Source organism: Brachyistius frenatus, unplaced genomic scaffold (assembly GCF_029030835.1).
Source record: "Brachyistius frenatus isolate BFR_SWC_R1_liver_20210118 unplaced genomic scaffold, ASM2903083v1 Contig_5, whole genome shotgun sequence".
In the NCBI taxonomy this organism is placed as follows: Eukaryota; Metazoa; Chordata; class Actinopteri; family Embiotocidae; genus Brachyistius; species Brachyistius frenatus.
The window spans coordinates 9,679,360-9,697,182 of record NW_027210604.1 but is presented as its reverse complement, the minus strand read 5'-3'; the positions used below and the strand labels follow the sequence as shown (position 1 = coordinate 9,697,182).

The 17,823-nt window shown below is 40.7% G+C and overlaps 2 protein-coding genes across 4 annotated transcripts; both read right to left on the bottom strand.

Annotated features, from left to right (window-relative positions):
- Positions 1–963: 963 nt before the first annotated feature.
- rskrb (ribosomal protein S6 kinase related b) lies at positions 964–9,180 on the bottom strand. Its single transcript, XM_069721643.1, has 13 exons — positions 8,916–9,180; positions 7,304–7,594; positions 7,108–7,191; positions 6,627–6,695; positions 5,980–6,049; positions 5,028–5,135; positions 4,681–4,721; positions 3,788–3,815; positions 3,427–3,516; positions 3,163–3,251; positions 2,826–2,936; positions 2,604–2,717; positions 964–2,476 (listed from the first exon to the last, which is right to left on the bottom strand). Exons 1-13 carry the CDS (start codon positions 8,943–8,945, stop codon positions 2,240–2,242), a joined length of 1,362 nt encoding a protein of 453 aa, XP_069577744.1. The 5' UTR covers positions 8,946–9,180; the 3' UTR covers positions 964–2,239.
- Positions 9,181–9,832: 652 nt separating this feature from the next.
- On the bottom strand, positions 9,833–17,251 carry cct8 (chaperonin containing TCP1, subunit 8 (theta)). 3 transcript variants are annotated; one of them, XM_069721613.1, is made up of 16 exons: positions 17,102–17,251; positions 16,312–16,402; positions 16,122–16,201; positions 15,877–16,026; positions 14,844–15,024; positions 14,663–14,724; positions 14,441–14,578; positions 14,046–14,224; positions 13,201–13,267; positions 13,011–13,098; positions 12,805–12,920; positions 12,370–12,441; positions 12,054–12,218; positions 11,660–11,779; positions 10,850–10,987; positions 9,833–10,107 (listed from the first exon to the last, which is right to left on the bottom strand). In XM_069721613.1, the coding sequence occupies exons 1-15, from the start codon at positions 17,159–17,161 to the stop codon at positions 10,880–10,882; spliced, it is 1,677 nt and encodes a 558-aa protein (XP_069577714.1). In that variant the 5' UTR covers positions 17,162–17,251; the 3' UTR covers positions 9,833–10,107; positions 10,850–10,879. The 3 variants fall into 3 exon arrangements, with proteins under 3 accessions (XP_069577714.1, XP_069577722.1, XP_069577731.1); XM_069721621.1 differs by having other exon boundaries at positions 10,854–10,987; XM_069721630.1 differs by lacking the exon at positions 10,850–10,987 and having other exon boundaries at positions 17,102–17,250.
- Between the last annotated feature and the right edge of the window lie 572 nt (positions 17,252–17,823).

Here is a 17,823-nt window from a genome sequence, read left to right as displayed (position 1 = left end):
CCGTCGCATGCGCACAATCGCGAGATGGCGTCACAGCTGAGAGCGTAATCACGACACGAGCATGAGTCTGCATATTGACTCTGATTTCACTTCATGCCCAGAAAATATTCGGTTTGATTTCGGTATATGGAATTGCAGTAAATCGAAAAAAAAAAAAAAAAAAAAAAAAAAAAAAACTTCTAATCTCGTCATTCTCTCAGACAAAAGCTCAAAATAAACACGTGTTTTTCATGTTCTAAAGTACATTAGCCTAGTATATGAAATATGCTACTTTTAAGTTTATTCAAGAAAATCAATGAATAATAACTACTATAGAGCTAATGGTAAATGGCCTGTACTTGTATAGCACTTTATCACCTTTTGGTCTCAAAGCGCTTTAACATGGTTTTTCCCATTCACCCATTAATGAGAGATCACCATGCAAGGTGCTGCCATCAGGAGCACATTCACACACTGATGGGAGCAACTTAGGGTTCAGTGTCTTGCTCAAGAACACTTGGGCATGTGGACAAGAGGTGCTGGGGATTGAACCACCAATCTTCTGATTAGTGTGCAACCCACTCTACCTTCTAAGCCACAGCCATCCCAATATGTAGAATGTTTGCAAATCATACTGCAAGTGGTGGAAGAAGTATTCCGATGATTTACTTAAGTAAGAGTACTGCAATGTGAAATACACCAGAAGTCCTGAATGCAAGTTTTTACTTCAGCATTTTTTATCTAGACTATTTTAGGTTCATTTGGGATCTGTAAGTGAATGACAAATAAATGTGGTAATTAGTTCCCTACCTTGTCAGAAACTGGAAAGTACAGGTTCCTCAAACACATACAGCAAAATGTGATTTCTTAACCAGCAATAGGCACACTGTGTTTCTGACAAAGCAATGTGGCACAGCAGATGATGGGGAAAGTGAATCAATGCTGATTTTCTGTTCACAGACACAACAAATAAGCAGAGCACTGTACAGTAAGAATTTAATATTTAATTTGTGCTACATTGTAGTTACAAAAATACATAATAACATAACATATAACATCAAATAGCATCCAAAATATTCATATAAACTTTATAAAGAGGATTATATACATAAGTATTTTGTGACCAAAAAAAAGCAAGCTCAGTGCCGCTCATTCTGGGTACACATCAACCAATGCTTTACAAAATCATAATATAATCTGGTGATCAGGTAAGTGCATGAAGGTATGATTATTGACTAGGGTTACGGCAGACTTGGACAATAGAAAAAGCCCTGTATCTATCAAAATGTTAGCTGAAGATAAAGAATACTGTTGGTCATTCAACTCTCAGGCCCAGTTCAGCCCTGGCGCCATCTCGGAGTCAAAACTAAAGGCTGAATGGGAAACCAGCGAGTGCTCACCTGAGTCACAGGTTTCAAATGACAAAACTAAAAAAAACAATAGGGCTTCGCACCACCGGTGCTTGGGCCCTAATGAGCCATTGAAGGTATCTTAATGTGATGCTGTGATGCTTAATTGACATATCACACAGGAAAAGAGACTTTTCTGCTGCTACAGAATTCAGGCAGCCGAGGTCAGGTTTGGGAAAGGTTGTACCACAGCATTAATAAAGGTACAGAACAGATTTTAAAGTGAAGATAACAAAAAAAATGAGGAAAGGAGTTTCTTTCTTCTACTACAACCCCAAATGGTTTCATAATCATGCAACATGAAAATAACAGCAAATGTTTAGAAATCCACTATTTTCTGAAACGTTTGGTTAGATTTCTACTTGGATACAAATAACTAAAAAGATAAAGAAATACAGTGTACAGTGATCAACTAGAATGACTTTTCCACATCGGTGAATTTGATAGCATTCGTACACTGTGTATTAACAGGACAGTCATGACCAGTTACTTGAAAATTTAAAGTAGATTGACAAAAGGGCAATCTTCCTTGGACAACTGTTGAGCAAATCGGCTAGGAAAGATGCTCAGTGGAAAAAGGCAAACAAGTAAAAGAAAAAATTGTGCACAGAACATCAGAAAATGGCATAGAAACTCGTTGACACAAATCATTTTTACTCAAATGACTGATTCCCCTCGAAACTGTATGTCGAATTAAATCAGAATCAGAATGTTGGCTTTTACAAAACAAGACGTTTTACAAGGCGCACCGCACCACACCTGTGTGTTAGAGTGAGTCATTGTGCAGACGTGCATAGATGTAGGCTTTTACCTTTAGTGTGTCAGTACCCACACTGTAAACTCAAAGTCCTTCACACAAACACTTCTCTGCGGGGACCTTTTTCCTGAGCAAGCTGCAGTGGGAGTGCCGGGCCGGGCAGCGGCGCAGCTGTGTGAGTGTGTGTGTCGAAATCCAGCTGTGTGTCCGGTGTGGCCGGAGGGCTGAGGAGCGCGTCGTAGTCGAAGCCTTTGAGAGGCTGCAAAGACAAAGTGAGGCCTCGTCGAGCTTTGGCAGCTCGGTCTGGTCTCTCTCTCAGCTCAAGGATCACCTGGAAGGTGACAGGGAGGAAAAGTCACTTCACTTTTTTTGTAATTTTACATTTCTTTTTCAATAGTCATGTTCATGTTTACAGTTGGCAGGGTAACAAAACCAACCACCAACATCCAGACGGTTACCTCCACAGGCTGACGCTGTAGTAGGGCGAGATCAAAAGTTGTTCCATTTAAGAAGGTTTGGCGTTTAAAACGATCGAGGGTCCTCAGCCGGCGGCAGGGAGTTTTGCACAAAAGCTGGACAGACAAAGATGTATAGGTTACGATATGACATTCAATTAGCTAAAATTGCAAATATATATAGTCAATGAGTCACAGCAGCATGATAAAATTTGGTGGAATCACCTCGGTTATGAGCAAGGCAAACGGGGAGCTGAAACTGAATGGCATTTCATACGGAAAATTCCTCACTTTCCGTAGCATACTGCAATGGTCTGGCTCTGGAGTCACAGGGAACTGAGGGCAATTGGAGATACACGAATAGGAATAATTCAGGGAGTTTGAACATGTTAAAATTTGACAGATTTTTACACTTTTACATGGCAAAACACCAGCACTTAATTTGAATACAATCTTGTTTTTACAGTCAAATTCAGGCTCAGCCTTGTCACTGAAAGAGTAATTGTGAGTAATTTCTACTCATCATGCAGGACATATATTCCTACGGGCAACAGGAGCTCACCTTCCCAGTAACCAATGAGAAAAGCAGAATTCCCAGTGACCACCAATCAGCTGCATGGTTGTAGGGCCCACCACTCAGCACCTCTGGGGCTGCAGAGCAGACAGAGCATGCTCATAACACTGGACATACAATATGTTTTTACATTTAGAAATTCCTTTCTAAGCATGATAGAATTAAAATTGATCAAAATGTTTATACATCCGAGCATCTGCACCTTACGCAGGATTAGCAACAGAGGAGGAAGAGATTGGATGTTTTTCTCACCCATATATTGGATGGTTCCACAGATGGTAAAGGCTCTTCCTCCTCTCTCCAGGCGACGGGACAAACCAAAGTCAGCTAACCGGAGGTGTCCTGGAAAAGACCATTATCTCTAAATCAATATAAACATGTGGCATGATGCTCTTTGTCCAGATATTCTTCATCATGCAGTTACAACAGATACAAAATATTGACATGTTTCATAATAATGTTCCCTCTCAGGGCGAACAGATGTACTGCTTGCGTTGAGGTGTATTACGTGACAGCTGTGATTGGTCAGGATGTTCTCTGGAAGCTTCTGTGCTTCTCCTGCATACAGTACCAGAGCTATGCTGCTCTCTGCTGGGGACAAGGTTTTACTCACCGTTGTCAGTCAGCAGGATATTTTCCATCTGTAGAAAAAGAGGGCCAAAAAGACTGAATAAGATTTCACTCTTGTTCACTGATGTGCTGTAAAAACTACAGGAAGACAGAGAATATGGTAGCAGATTTTCCTTAGTTTTGGGGTTTGTACGCTGATGATTAAACTGAAAATTAATTCTCAAGTTATGTCATATTATTAGTGCAAAAAGAAAAGTGATACAAAACAAAAACTGCAGCCTATGATAGCAAACTTTGGCAAAGAAAACTGCAGCTGATTAGGAAAAACAAATTATGCACTGTACTGTTAAATTCAATGGTGCACTTCAATAAAATTCTGCTTCACGAAAATATAAATGTATAAAAAAAAATATGTTTTGTTCATGAAGCCATCTAGTCTGATTATTGTATGAAATATCTAGGTTATAAAGTATCTAGTATGTGAAGGTTTTTACCCAGAACTATACAAAATATTGGTGAGTAAGATAAAAACAGAAATAGACTTTGAGAACGTGCAAAACAACTGCTGAGTTGGCTCTTTATATATGAAACATGGAAGTAGGGCAGACAGCTGGAAAAAGCTTGGGAGGTGAGAAAAGAAGCATTCTTTTTTTCCTTCTGCAATTTGGGACACAATTTATTTTATGTTTTACTGCAACATGTGTTAACTGAAATGATTTAGTTATACACATAATGCTATAATTTATGTGTTGCCTTTGGCTTTGTATCTGTGCTAATGGGACAATATCTTATACAATTTTTGTTGAAAAATAATTGTACAATATCATTAAGGACTAATATCATCTCTAATCTTTTGAATATAAGAGGGACTTTATTTTACATGCACGATTTACCAGAATAAACTAAATAAACTTGTGAATTTCCTCTGTCTCTTACCTTCAGATCTCTGTGGATGATCCCAAAGTCGTGCAGAAAGCCTGTGGAAAAAAAAAAAACAGCACATAAAACGTAACCATTGGACTTTTAAGTCCAAGTCTCCCCACTGGCATACATAAAAACCCGGCAATGCTTTGTTGCAGTGGGAGATCCTATGAGACCTCATCTAATTTTAATTAGACCTCCATTTACAATTACTTACAATTAAATAATTATAGCAACGTTCATGCTGACACTTTGAATTAATTAGGATATATAAGGAGAAAGGTGAGGTCTACAATATGCATGTAGGTTCATGTCCTTAGTTTTATAAGCAGTATATTAGTATTATTTTGTAGCATACACACCAAGCGCACATCCCAGCTCTGCTGCGAATACTCGTACAGTGTCCTCTGTGAATTGACCAATCATCTGCCAGTAGGTGTAGAGGTCTCCTGTGCTGCAGTAGTCACACACTTTGGGAGGAGAAACGGCATTAAAACATGCCTCTGTATTACAGTGTGAGATGTGAGTTGTAGTGAAGGTCAGCGGGAGGTAGAACACACACAAGTGATAGAAATCAGGAAAGAGAAGTGTCGTCTGGAAGTGAAGAGCGGAGAGCATAAAACGATCTTCCTCTACAGACCAAACAGGCAATTTACAGCAGGTTTTTTTTTTCTTTCCAGGCTGTCAAGCACGTAGCAAATGTTCAGAAGCACTTTCAGATTTGTTCATAGAAACCTTCATCATGGTAAAATATCTGCCTCAGCTGCAGTGCAACACAGTCACAAACCTGATGAAGATTTCGGCCTGTAAATAGCTGTTCAATATCAAACTAAAGAGCAGCAGCGATGACATAGTAATGATTTCCACCCTCTACATTTATGGCTCTACAGATGTGATTCAGTGATGATTCACAGTTTAACCAAGCAGTGGCTTTCGAATACGACAACATCTGGTCTCTGGGCTAACACGCTCTCTTTTCACAGAGGGGGGGAAGGAAACAAAGTGGGTCACACTTTCTGGATCACTGGCTGATTTGGAAAAAAGGGTAAATGCTCCGGAGGAAAGGGAAAGAGGGCGAAGCAGCTACACGATGCAGAGGAAGTGGTAGACTGGGGTTGCAGGGTTGTGGGGGTCTGGTAAAGTGTCTCTAGGTGGTGTACAAGCACAAACACCCAAAGCTAAAAGACTTGATAAGAGGATTGTGGGTAGATCCTAGATGATGCTACCAGGGCTGAGGTGAGAAAAGGTGGAGTGAAGGGGCCTTTGGTTGGTGGATCTGGGTTGGATTGGGTCACTCATCTATGGCTGACTCACTAATGAAGAGGTGGCGTTGCGTCTGCCAGCAATCCTGCAGGTCATGGACAAATGGGTGGCGGATCTGACGCTGCGGGGCAAAGGTTAAAGGTCAACCGGGAAAAGCTTAATTCTGACCACTGATCAAAGAGAGAGCGATACTTTCTTTCCATCCTCAGTGCAACCACATTTTCTGGAAGATGACCTCAATCAGAACTTCAGTAACTTCAGGTCTTGTTGGTGAAATTCAAAGACTCAAAATCACACATGAAAGTAGTTAAAGTTAGACATGTTAAAAGCATAATTTCTGAGGGAAGGGCGACTGATAATACCTAAACAGTTTTTCACATCCTAAAGCCAATAACCAAGGGTCTGTTATATTACAGTCATAATACCGTCCATTAATAAATAAATCACAGACATATCAACACATCATCTGCATACAGAAGTATTTCATGGTATTTTTCACCAATTTTTATACCCTAAGTATTTTAGTCAGATCTTGTAATAATGTCAAGAAATTAAGCACCTATTCATGGTAGTGTTTTCATATTTGGGTGTTGTATTGTCAATTTCTAAAGCCCTATGCTTTCAAAGGAATAAACTGAAGTCTAAAAAACGCTTTCTAAAATCAACAAACACACCAAGATTTTCAAGGCAGTACCCACCTGGACTATGACTTCTTCTTTTGACTGCTCTAAGACGCCGAGTCTTATAATCTCTGATTTAGGTATAACCTGTTGGCACACACAGGACAGTCATGACTTTGATATTAACAAGAATATTTATTACAGTTTAAGTTTCCAACAATGATGTAATTGGTGTTTGTGTTAAAGTCCAGTGATTGCAGATAACTGAGGGTCCTCATGTTCATTAAAAGCAACTTTTTAGTTAATGTCAACAACGTCATAGTCTTTAAAAAGGTTTTCCCTGAATAGAAAACTCTGTGCTTCTTTTACTTTTAAAATGTACAAGCCTACAAATAGTCACTAAAAAGAAAAAATAGCATTGGGTCAAAACCAACTCACCCAGCCTGTCATCCTTTCAGATTTAGCTCCTTTGCATGCAACACTTTAAGGAATTAATAAACTGGCTGCTCTTTCATGCCTTTTTTAAATCTGAAATGTGCGATTCAGTCCGAGCACTCACTTTGACAGCATATGTTTTCTGTTTGGCCTTGTCCTTCACCTTCAGAATGGGTCCAAATGAACCTTTGGCGATGTAACCTAGCACCTGGTGAGGCGAACAGAGAGAGAAAACATTACAGACAAGCCAGGTAAAAAAAGGTCATATTAGCACAAGTATTGCATTATGCAGACACAGCAAACAAGGAACTGAGGTCTACCTGAAAGTGTTCATGCCCAGGGATGGTTCTATGGGGGAATTCAGGCAGGAACATGGAAATAAACCCAGGCAGGCTCCACTCTGCTCTCAGCTTTTCTGGTCCGACACCAGCCAACCTCAGGACGTGCTCCGGGATATCGGGGGCCTTGCCTTGGAGCATTCGACGCTGGCCCAGACGCAGGGCAGTTGGGGCCAGGCGACAGAGGCCTGCTGGGAGAGACAGGCCCATACTGGAGAAGAAGCCACGCCATCCAGAAGAGAAGTGCTCATCCTCCTTCCCCTCTGAGGGACTCTGTTATGGAGACAGAGGAGGACACATGAGAAAAGCAGTTTAGCAGAGGGTGCTGCAGATGTAACATAAAAAAAAGTTTATTCTTGTTATTATCCTGAATGATTATGGATCATGGCAGTGAACATGTTTTAGGCAAGGAGGTTTGAAAAAGATCCTTTCACGTATAGAGATAGCCTATAACAGGACAGCAGCATTTATACTTTTATGTTTTAGCCAACTGCTCGAGTCTTAAATTGACAAACACTGTTAATTCAGGGCCTGTTTTACGCAAGGGCAAGTATGAACACTTATCAAGGCAGGCATGCACTGCTAAAAGCAATGTTGTGCTTTACTTGACCTTTTGGGATTTCAGAGCCCAGACGTCACGAGGCAAGGTGGTGCAAGGCATGCAGGGCAGAACGATACCTTTAAAAGATATGCTTCACGATTTAAGCAGGTAAAGTTCCCTAAGCATTGCTTCATATTGGCACACTGTGCAGCTGCTTAGTGCAAACACAGTTCCTGTATTGTTGGATTACATCATGTTCCCTAATCTGTAGCTCTATTTAAGCAATTGGACAAACAGTAAGCTATAGCCCACATTCATATAGTATAATTGAATTCTCCTCCTCCTTCCAAAAGATTACCCACTGTGTGATTATTGTTTGTATTTTGCAGCATGATCATTCCATCTTCCCCCTCCGACCCTCTTCTGTGACTCAACAACAGGGAAAAAAAAAATAAAAAAATCTTTGTCTACATCCAATCAGCAGTCAGTCGGTCACACAACCCCCCCCCCCAACCCCCCTGCTATGCAGCCTTATGCTGCATAGCAGATCTGATGCTCTGTGGTGCAAGATGTGTGTAATCAGCCATGCAGGATGTCATTATCATCTGAGGCACATTAACGGACACATCTATAATCACTCAGCTGAAATGACTTTCATCAATAAAACATTCACTTGACAACTAATTTAGAAACAGTAAGTGTCCAAATTGAACTTGGACGTTTGTTTAAAGATGTTGATTTGCCAATGGATTGTAAATGTCGATACCGGAAGCGAGATAATCGCGCCTTCAATGTAAAAGCGTAACACCAGAGAATATCCTGTATTCAGTTATATCAATAACTTAAATAAAAATAAAAATAATAATAATAACAATGCAAATGTATTAGACTTCAGTTTACACAGACCTGCTGCTAAAAGAAAACATTGGCACACATCATTCAGGATCGTCACTGTCAGGTCGTTATCACCTGGACACCAAAATCATCGCCATGGAAACAGGGAACCCCGTACGTGCGTCACACCTTAGCAACCAGGAATTCCATTCAACTCACCTTCCTGTTTTTACTGCCGTCGGCCCCCATGAGTGTGACAGGACATCAGCACTGTAACCTCAGTGCGACGTCTGCTCCTCATCCAGGCACTCACACCGTACTGTGCGCCATCACCGCGGCCAATCCACAGTCTCACTGCACTACACGCAGACTAATTTAAGGCTCGGAGAAGCTTGGTAATACTCTTAACAATGCGCAGGTGACCTGGGTGTCCGGTGCAAAATGCGGTAGATGTTGCGACATAAAAAAAAAAACCCAAGTTAATCCGGAGTATGGGCAACGTCAGCGCAAATCCGCCCACATTTTTGCCATCCAATGAGACGGCAACCAGGTGGATTTCAGCTCCCCCTGCTGCTCAACGTAATCAGAGCCGCAAACACCATTTACACATAGTGAGTTTCTGTTAATGTTTACATCATTTGCATTGATTTCTGGTTTACGAATAAGAAAACATAGAATTTCTCATTAAAACTCTGGATGCTTTCTACCAAGACATTTGGTGATAAATCTTCAACTGACTTTTGCATTTGCACTTGTTCTACAAATAAAGCAGTGCATGAATTATTTCTGCAGCTTTAACATGTTAAGAGCAAACCCAAGGGGCAACATCAAAGGTGAAAATGCATACAGGTTTGCAGCACACAACCCTGCATGGTGTTGATTGATTAGCTCAAAGGGAAGGTTCAACAAAACAAGATGGGAGTCTGGTGACTCTGGGAAATGCAGTCGTTTTGGGCCGTAATGGCACCAAGACCAAGCTATTCGTTCCTCATTGAATGTTTGAGAGAAAACTAAAATCACAAGATTAAAAGTTCCACTATCTGATCAAACGCTCAACTAAACTGCCAACAAACACAAAGCATTACAATGACAGATGATGGACCGATGACACAATAAAGTACAATCAGAATCCAAACCAAGACGTGACGGCGTTTATTTGGGACTAAGAACATAAAAAGCAACAGAACAATTTGTACTTTTTACTTTCACACCTTAATTTGTTGACCAATGCCAGGTCATTTCTACAAAATAAACCGAACAGTTGAACTTTAAATAAACAAGTAGAAAAGGTTTGTGAAGCTTTCAGGGTCAAAGCTGCATCAGCTGGACAGCATCAAATTCAGTCATCCTCATCGAAGTCCTTCTTGCCCTGGGGAGCTCTGGGTCCCCCTGCGGGTTTGGCCATGATGATCTGAAGGGAGAGAAAAGAACATTGACGTTTGCCACAACACAAACATAGAAATGACCAAATGTGGCCAAAATGTTTGCTTGAATCCTGGACTATATTTTAAAAGTGAACAAGGGGATTTGAATCCATACAGACATTGCAGAAGGCTATTTATGGGGATTACATATTCATGAGCACACATGGCAACATGTATGCCGTAAGAGTAGATGTGCTGAAAAGGAAAATATATGGAGCACAAGCTGTGAACACGTTTAAGATTAAACTAATAAAATGGTCCCAGCAAATAGAGGTCGAACAGGACAGGTTAATTTCACATAGCCTCTTCAAATGGAGATACTTCAAACAAATGAATGACTCTAAAACTTTTGAATCTCATTCAGATATTCCCTTTAAATTAAATGATGTTACATGCAACATTGTATTATTCTGTACTTGTCTGAAGACGTTCACTGCAAGGTAATGAGTTCATGAGTGCAGGCAGCATGCTGTCACACCATACAGTATCTATTTTGTGCAAGTTTAGACGTGAGGCACACCTTGTATTGTTATAAAAAAAAACAAAAAAAACACGTGAAGTGACTGAATCCACACAACAATACAACATTTCTCTGCACTGAGTTCCGTATCACACCCAGTGTTAGTAGTGACAGGCCAAACAACAAACATCTCACAACTTCAGTGTGCTGTGAGCGAGCGAGTGCTTTTGTGCAGAGTTTAAAGCACACACACACATTCCAAAACCTACTGACAGAGTGGGTGTGTGTGCGCGCGCCCTCTAATGGTGAGTTTCAAAATTATCAGGCGCCTCATCCCAACTGTCCTTGTCCCAATGGCCTCTCTGCTTGGGAGCCTTGGGTCCCCCTGCAGCCTTAGCCATGATGATCTGGATCGTACATATACACACACACACTGATGTCAACTATCTGGAAACTACTGAATCACATAGCACCCCACAACACCTGCTAAAAGAACATCTGTTTTGTATGAAATTATACACAAAATATGTACAGAACATGAACAATTTATACAACTCTGCTTCGAGTGACAGTTATTCTGATGGGAGACAGAAACATGTTAAGGCCATAGCCTTTGTCAAGAAACAAATAACTCAATAAATCAAACTCCAGCTTCATGCTTGAATGCAAGAGTCCAAGAAATCAGTGTGTGCTCCAGACCACACATACAGGTGGTGGGTGAAACAAGTTTGTGACGTTGTTTGTTCAGTTCAAATTCTTCGTCAAAATCCTGGAGGTAAATTTATAGATAGATCATTTTAAATTAAATTTTTAAAAAACAACAACTGGAGAAAACCAAGCAAAACGCCGGTAGTCATTCTTATAGTTGGCAAATCGATAGAAGCATTTTTCTATATTTTTCTTACTGTCAGCAAAACCCCCTGAAACAAAAATACTTTACTAATACTACTAAAAGTATTGCCGGTGTCCAGCTTTAACAACAGCTGCATTCATTTTAAGCTGCAAATAAAATGTTCATGTCCGAGACTGATTTTCACTATAGGTAGAGCTTTGCATGTCATGACAGCTTCTTTACGCACCTGATCCACCCTCAGTACTGTGATGGCTGCGTTGGTGGCCAGTTTGATGCCCCAGAATTTGGCCAGGTAAGGCTCCACGATGCCTCCTTCCAGCATGTCCTTCACAGCAGGGCCTTCTCCCTGAAGACAACATGCCATCCTCACCATCAGTCAAGAACATGCAGTCTTATGATGGAATCACACACACACTGAGCAATAAAGGCAGTGGACTGCTTTGCATTCAAAGAAAACAGAAAAGGTCGCCGATAATTTTCAACTCTTTCTTTAACTAATGGTTAAGCATTAAAAAAAAAAAATCTATTCCCTTCCACTACATACGAGTCCCTGAGTCTTCAATAAACTTTAATTAATTGATATCGGAGACAATCAGCCATTCTCATGTACACATACACACCTCAATGTCAAAGCCTACGTTCTTGTTTCCCTCGTGGTGCGCAGAATACAGTTTAGAAATGAGCTCGCTCCCCTTCACACCAGAGTTCTCAGCCAGAGAACGTGGCAGCGCTTCGAAGGCTTCAGCAAACTTTTTAATGGCATACTGCTCCAGACCAGGGCAGGACTGCGGAAGGGGAGGAAGAAAAAAGAGGTTGGTGTTCCTGCAATTTATCAACCGGTGGTGCAGCAAAGACAAAAAGGGCAAATCCAAGAGAAGATTAGAGTCATTAGTGAGAACGTGGTACGCCTCAGTTAATGCATTCAAATCTGCATACCTCTCCGTACGAGGTAATCCGTTTGGCCAGTTCGATCTCGGTGGCTCCTGCTCCGGGTAACAGACGTTTGTCCTAAAGATGAAGAATGACACAGAAACTGTAGCCGTTGTGCAGGTCAACAGTGAAAGACAAACACTGAAGAATTCAGCTTAAATGCTAAAACTCAACATGCATGAAATTAGTCAATAAAAACTCAGCTCTGTCTTTTCCACATATATGATGTTTATAGCAGGCAAACAACTTCAAAGAATTTCTCCTTGAGAGAAATATCAGGAGTACAACAAAGACCTTTTATGGCAATATGGCGTATTCCTCTTATATGCAAACAAAAAAACATAATATTTTGTGCATTGACAGATTCTTTAAATTTAATTTTCGATTTTCTATTACCAAAGTTAATCACAAATCTTAGTGCAGTTTATTGTATTGACTTACCCTGACCAGAACCTTGAAGGTGTTGACTCCATCATCTACAGCCCTCTCAATGTCATCCATCAGGTTGTCAGTGGAGCCTCTGATCACCACTGTTGAAATGGCACCATCTTCTTTCTCTGTTTCAAACAATCAATACCAAACAACAAGGTAAGCCTAAAGAGCAGGTTTACATTTAAGGTTCATAAGAGTGGAGTAGAGTGACTTACCGTGTTTGAAGAGCACCACCTGAGTGTCTCCCACCTCCGTGAGGAACACATCATCACAGTGACCCATCTCCTCTGGAGTTGGAGGCATCTGTAAGTGCAGAAAGATATAATTACATGCCATATAAAGGTTTTTTTTGTTTTGTTATTATGATTTAAATACTTGATCTGGACAAGACAAGACACCACTCACCATCCTGGGCAGTGCTACAGCGCCCACAGTCTTACATAACCTCCTGAGGTCCCACTTGGAGTTCAGCCTAAAGGGGACAAATTAAGGTACACTACCATAAATACCACTACATTACAGATACTGTCATCAATTATGTTGATTTATTTTTTTCCCCAGTGAAGACAAAATTACAGAATGGTACAAACAAAAATGTGTGGCAGCATAATACTGTCAAAAATATGTGATAATTGCCACAGAATGACAGATTATAACAAAGAGCAAATAAGTCTTTATTTGTCTACAAGGACTTAAGACATCATAAATGTCAAACTTTATAACTTGAGCACCTGGGATGATTATTGGTGGTATTTTGCTTAACGCTGGGTATTTGTTCAAAAATGTTCTATACCGGCACTGATAACTTGACTGATGAGATTTAATCCTGAATAAACGTAGCAAAACGTTAAAACAAAAACATGTTAGTGTGGATGTAGCCCGGGTGTTTAATTTATTTCTGAATGACGAGTCATTTTTCAATAGTAGATATAAATGAAGCAATTCAGTGCCAAAAAATTATTTATTACACATCTCTGATTTCACAGTGAAATCTGTCTTCTTTTAATTTTTTTGATGACAAATATTTTATTTGCGGCACAAACAAAATGTCTTCCACTGTAATGTGATGTTTTAGAAGAGTGACATAAAACCTGAACATCTATTATGTCAACCTGAACTAAGAACAGTAACACAGGTTGCAGGTCCGCATTTAGTTCAAACTATCTGCATTTGGTGGAAGATTCTTTTCATAACTGGTTTAATTCTGAAGGAAACAAAGCTGTGATCACTTGGATTGATGTGGATCTTACCTGACCACCATGAGCTTGTGCTTGTTGGCGTAGTGCAGCGCCATGTCAGCCACCTTGCCTCCGGTTACCACCACGTTGGCACCGGCCTCCTTGATGGCCTTCACCTGAGCCTCCATCATGTCCTCCTCTCCTTTACTGAAGTCCATGAGTTCCTTTGCAGTATTTATCAACACTGTGCCCTGTGGAACAAACAGGACAGTGGTCAGCACCTTCATAAGGCAGCACACTTTAAAAGCCCATGACAGCAGGCCACACCAGAACTGAAGCAGCTAAATGGTATTTAGCCCAAAAAGAATCTGTACATTTGTAATGCTAAAGCATAAAATTTAAGTTTACAGAGTCCTTATTGATCAATTTCCTCTTAAGCATGAAAGAGAGTGTGTCGTATTCTTTACCTTAGTCTCTGTCACCATGCAGTCGAATGGGCAGGAGAAGACCGCGATCTTGGCGTCTTTAACTGATGTGACATCTCCCTCCGCCTCCTTCTTGAAAACCATGCCATGCAGCATGGAAGATGCGGTCACCCCACAACCCTGAAAACCCCACACATTATAACTTAGAGGCATACAACACACCCACATAGATTTTTTTTTTAATCAACTCTTAATGCTGCTTACCAGAATCTTGCATACTCTGACGCTATCGACATTGAAATTGCCAGACTCGGGGAAGATGGATACTGTAGCACAAACCCAATCAAGAAAAGAAAGTCAGAGAAAAACAAAAATAATCCTGACATCAAGATAATTACCTTTTAACACCCATGGTTGGTTTCGGTAGTCTGCATTGCTGACTCACCACAGGCCTGTGCGATGAGGTTGGCGAGGAAGTCCTCGTTGCCGTACTGCTTACTCATGACGGCTGGACGAATGAGAGATGTGACCTCGTTAATGTCATGGAGGTTCTTGGCTGAGGAACAAACGCAGTCTGGCAGGATCTCCAGAGCCTTCTTACAGGCAATCTCATAGCCTTCAATCACCTGGGGCAAAGAGGAAAGGACACAATGACAAGGTGCAACAATTCAACCACCTCAGATGCAAATATTTCACATTCTGGCCCAGTGCTTAATCAATATTAACTCTGTAAAGGAAAGAACAAGAATTATTTTTTATTGTTAATAATTAGTTGATTTGTATAACATGTAGGTAGGTAGGTATTTACTTTATTAATCCCCGAGGGGAAATTTTTTCGCTACAGCAGCATGTAACTTTTAGCATTCCTCTAAGAACTAATGGTACTACAACTACTACTAACAGAAGTATCAGATTATATTTAAAGACCACTTTTTGGGTCATGTAAGCAGTTACTGTATGTAGTGAAGTCTCTGAGGTGAATTCAAAACAGAAACCACTAAATGTGTGTTGACTAAGTAAGAAAAAAAACCAAAAACAGTCCAGAGCAGTTTCAGTTGTACCTGTCTGCTATTTAAGTGTTTATAAGGATGGATTGGTCAGTGGTAAGAAAAGATGCATTGAGCGGAAGAAACAATGACATAGTTGTTTTCTCAATTTCTTTTTTTAAGTAGACACAGGCTTTTCTAAGAAAATTACACTATTTGTGCAAAACAGGCATCAGTTAAGGGTGCAGTGTGGCTGAAAAAGGAAATTCAATTTAACATACACCCTCCTCCCCCGGTTTCTTTGTACTGCTAAGCACCATGAAATGACAACATCATAACTGACTGTTTTACATCGTATATGCATAAATAGATGTAAACAAAGTTTCAATTGACATGCTGGTGTTTTCTTTTCCTTATAATCACATGTTCATACGCTGGCATATAATCTAAAAAGTAGACACACGATGATGTTTGCCAGCTGCACTTGTTTACCTCTGACACGGATAGGCCCATCCTGAGCAGCTCTTCAGCCACCTCCAGCAGAGCTCCAGCAAACACCAGGACAAAGTTGGTCCCGTCTCCGACCTCCTGCTCTTGCATGTGGGACGCCATCACGATCATTTTAGCTGCTGGATGCTGCACCTACAAAAACACATTACATTGATGGGAATCATTAAACACACATTTATTAAGCATTCAACTGAAATTCAGTGAGTTGTACAAGAGCGTCTCCTTACCTCAAGCTCTCTGAGGATTGTTGCGGCGTCATTGGTGACAAACAGCTTCTCCAGGTGGTTGATGACCATTTTGTTCATACCTGAAACGAAGCAATTGCCGTTTTGTTGTCCAGTTTAGGTTCTCAAAGGCGAAAGCAGAAACAAAGACTTAATACAATCGTGTACGTTACTGATGGAGGAGTGCACTTACCGTTCGGCCCATAGGCGGTGCGTGTGGTCTGGGAAAGCTCCTTGCATGCTCTGATGTTACGAAAAACCGCCTCTTCAAGCCCTGAATAGTGCTGTTAGATGACAAAAAGAACTCGACTGCTGTGACTTTTCAAGACAGGTAAAATACACTTAATCAGTGTGAATGTCAAAGAAATATTTATCATCATTCTGTCTAACTGTTAAAGTGAAGCAAATCATATCAACAGACTTTACTGAATGTTTAAAAACAATAAATTCTATTGATATGACTTGGTGATATTCTAGAAATATGAGATGTCATAGACATGCGAGAGCAGCAAAACTAGGCAAACCATTTAAAAACGCGTTGACAAAACCTCTATAAAAAAAAAAAAAAAAAAAAAAGTATAGATGAGTTGAGGCATGTAAGCTAACCCAAAAAACAGGAAGCATCACCATCAGCCAGACTGATCTGAGGTAGTGACAGTTACCTACATGCCAACTGGGTGTGACTGCAGTCCCGAGTTATCCCCCGCTGCTGAAACACTGCAGACATACAGTGTACGTCATGTTTCAATGCTAACTGTGAAAGACCCGTGAAAGCAGTCTGTCATCCGCCCGAGCAGCCCCGGGGTCCCGCAGCTCCGAGCGGCCTCGCCTGCTTTCTAGAAGTCTCCCACATGACATGTGAATAAACGTGCTAACTCAGGGGCTAACGTTAGCTACGGCGCTCGTTGAAAACCACCCGGTCAAAGCGACCCCAGACTGAGCTGAACCCCCCCCCCCCCCCCAATACGCGGATTCAATCTCACCTTAGCGCCGTCTTTTAACATTTGGGCAAAGCCCGGAGCTTTGGGAACGTGGAGGGCCATTTTTCTGATGTTCAGCAGCCCCGGTATCCTGGAGAAGGTGGCGGTGGCGTGGTTTCAGCTCTGGGTACAAAGCCTGAGAGACGGAACAGGCGGAGCGATTTCAACGAAGCGTGAGCTAATGACGGCTACCGGCAAGGGACAAACCGAGCGAGTCTCGCTTCACCTGCTGTGATCGTGATGCGGCACACGAGGACACGCTTGTCTGGTTATATCCAAAACTACTTCATAGAATACAGAAATATTTGATCTTGAGCATTTTGATTTGGAGCTATTCGTTGTATTTGTATACCGTTGAGGAGTTTAATCATTAATGTTGCATGAAACCCTATAAACAGTCCGTGTTTGTTGGAGAAAATATGTATGTAAATGGTGACTGTAGCTGTAAATAATTGTGGTGGAGTTAAACGTGTACAAGAGCATCACATTTAAATACACACTGACTAAGTAAATGCATTATTAATTTATGGATATGTGATTATATTGAAATATAATACAGTAGCAATTTGTTTCAAATATATCTTAAACTATCCGTTTATAGTCTTAGCATACACATTACACTTTCATCTGTTGATCAAATGATGTGTATACACTGACATTCAATCAATATGTAAAAAACAAGAGAACAGTAAGAACCCAATTAGAAAAAACATGAAGAGTCCATT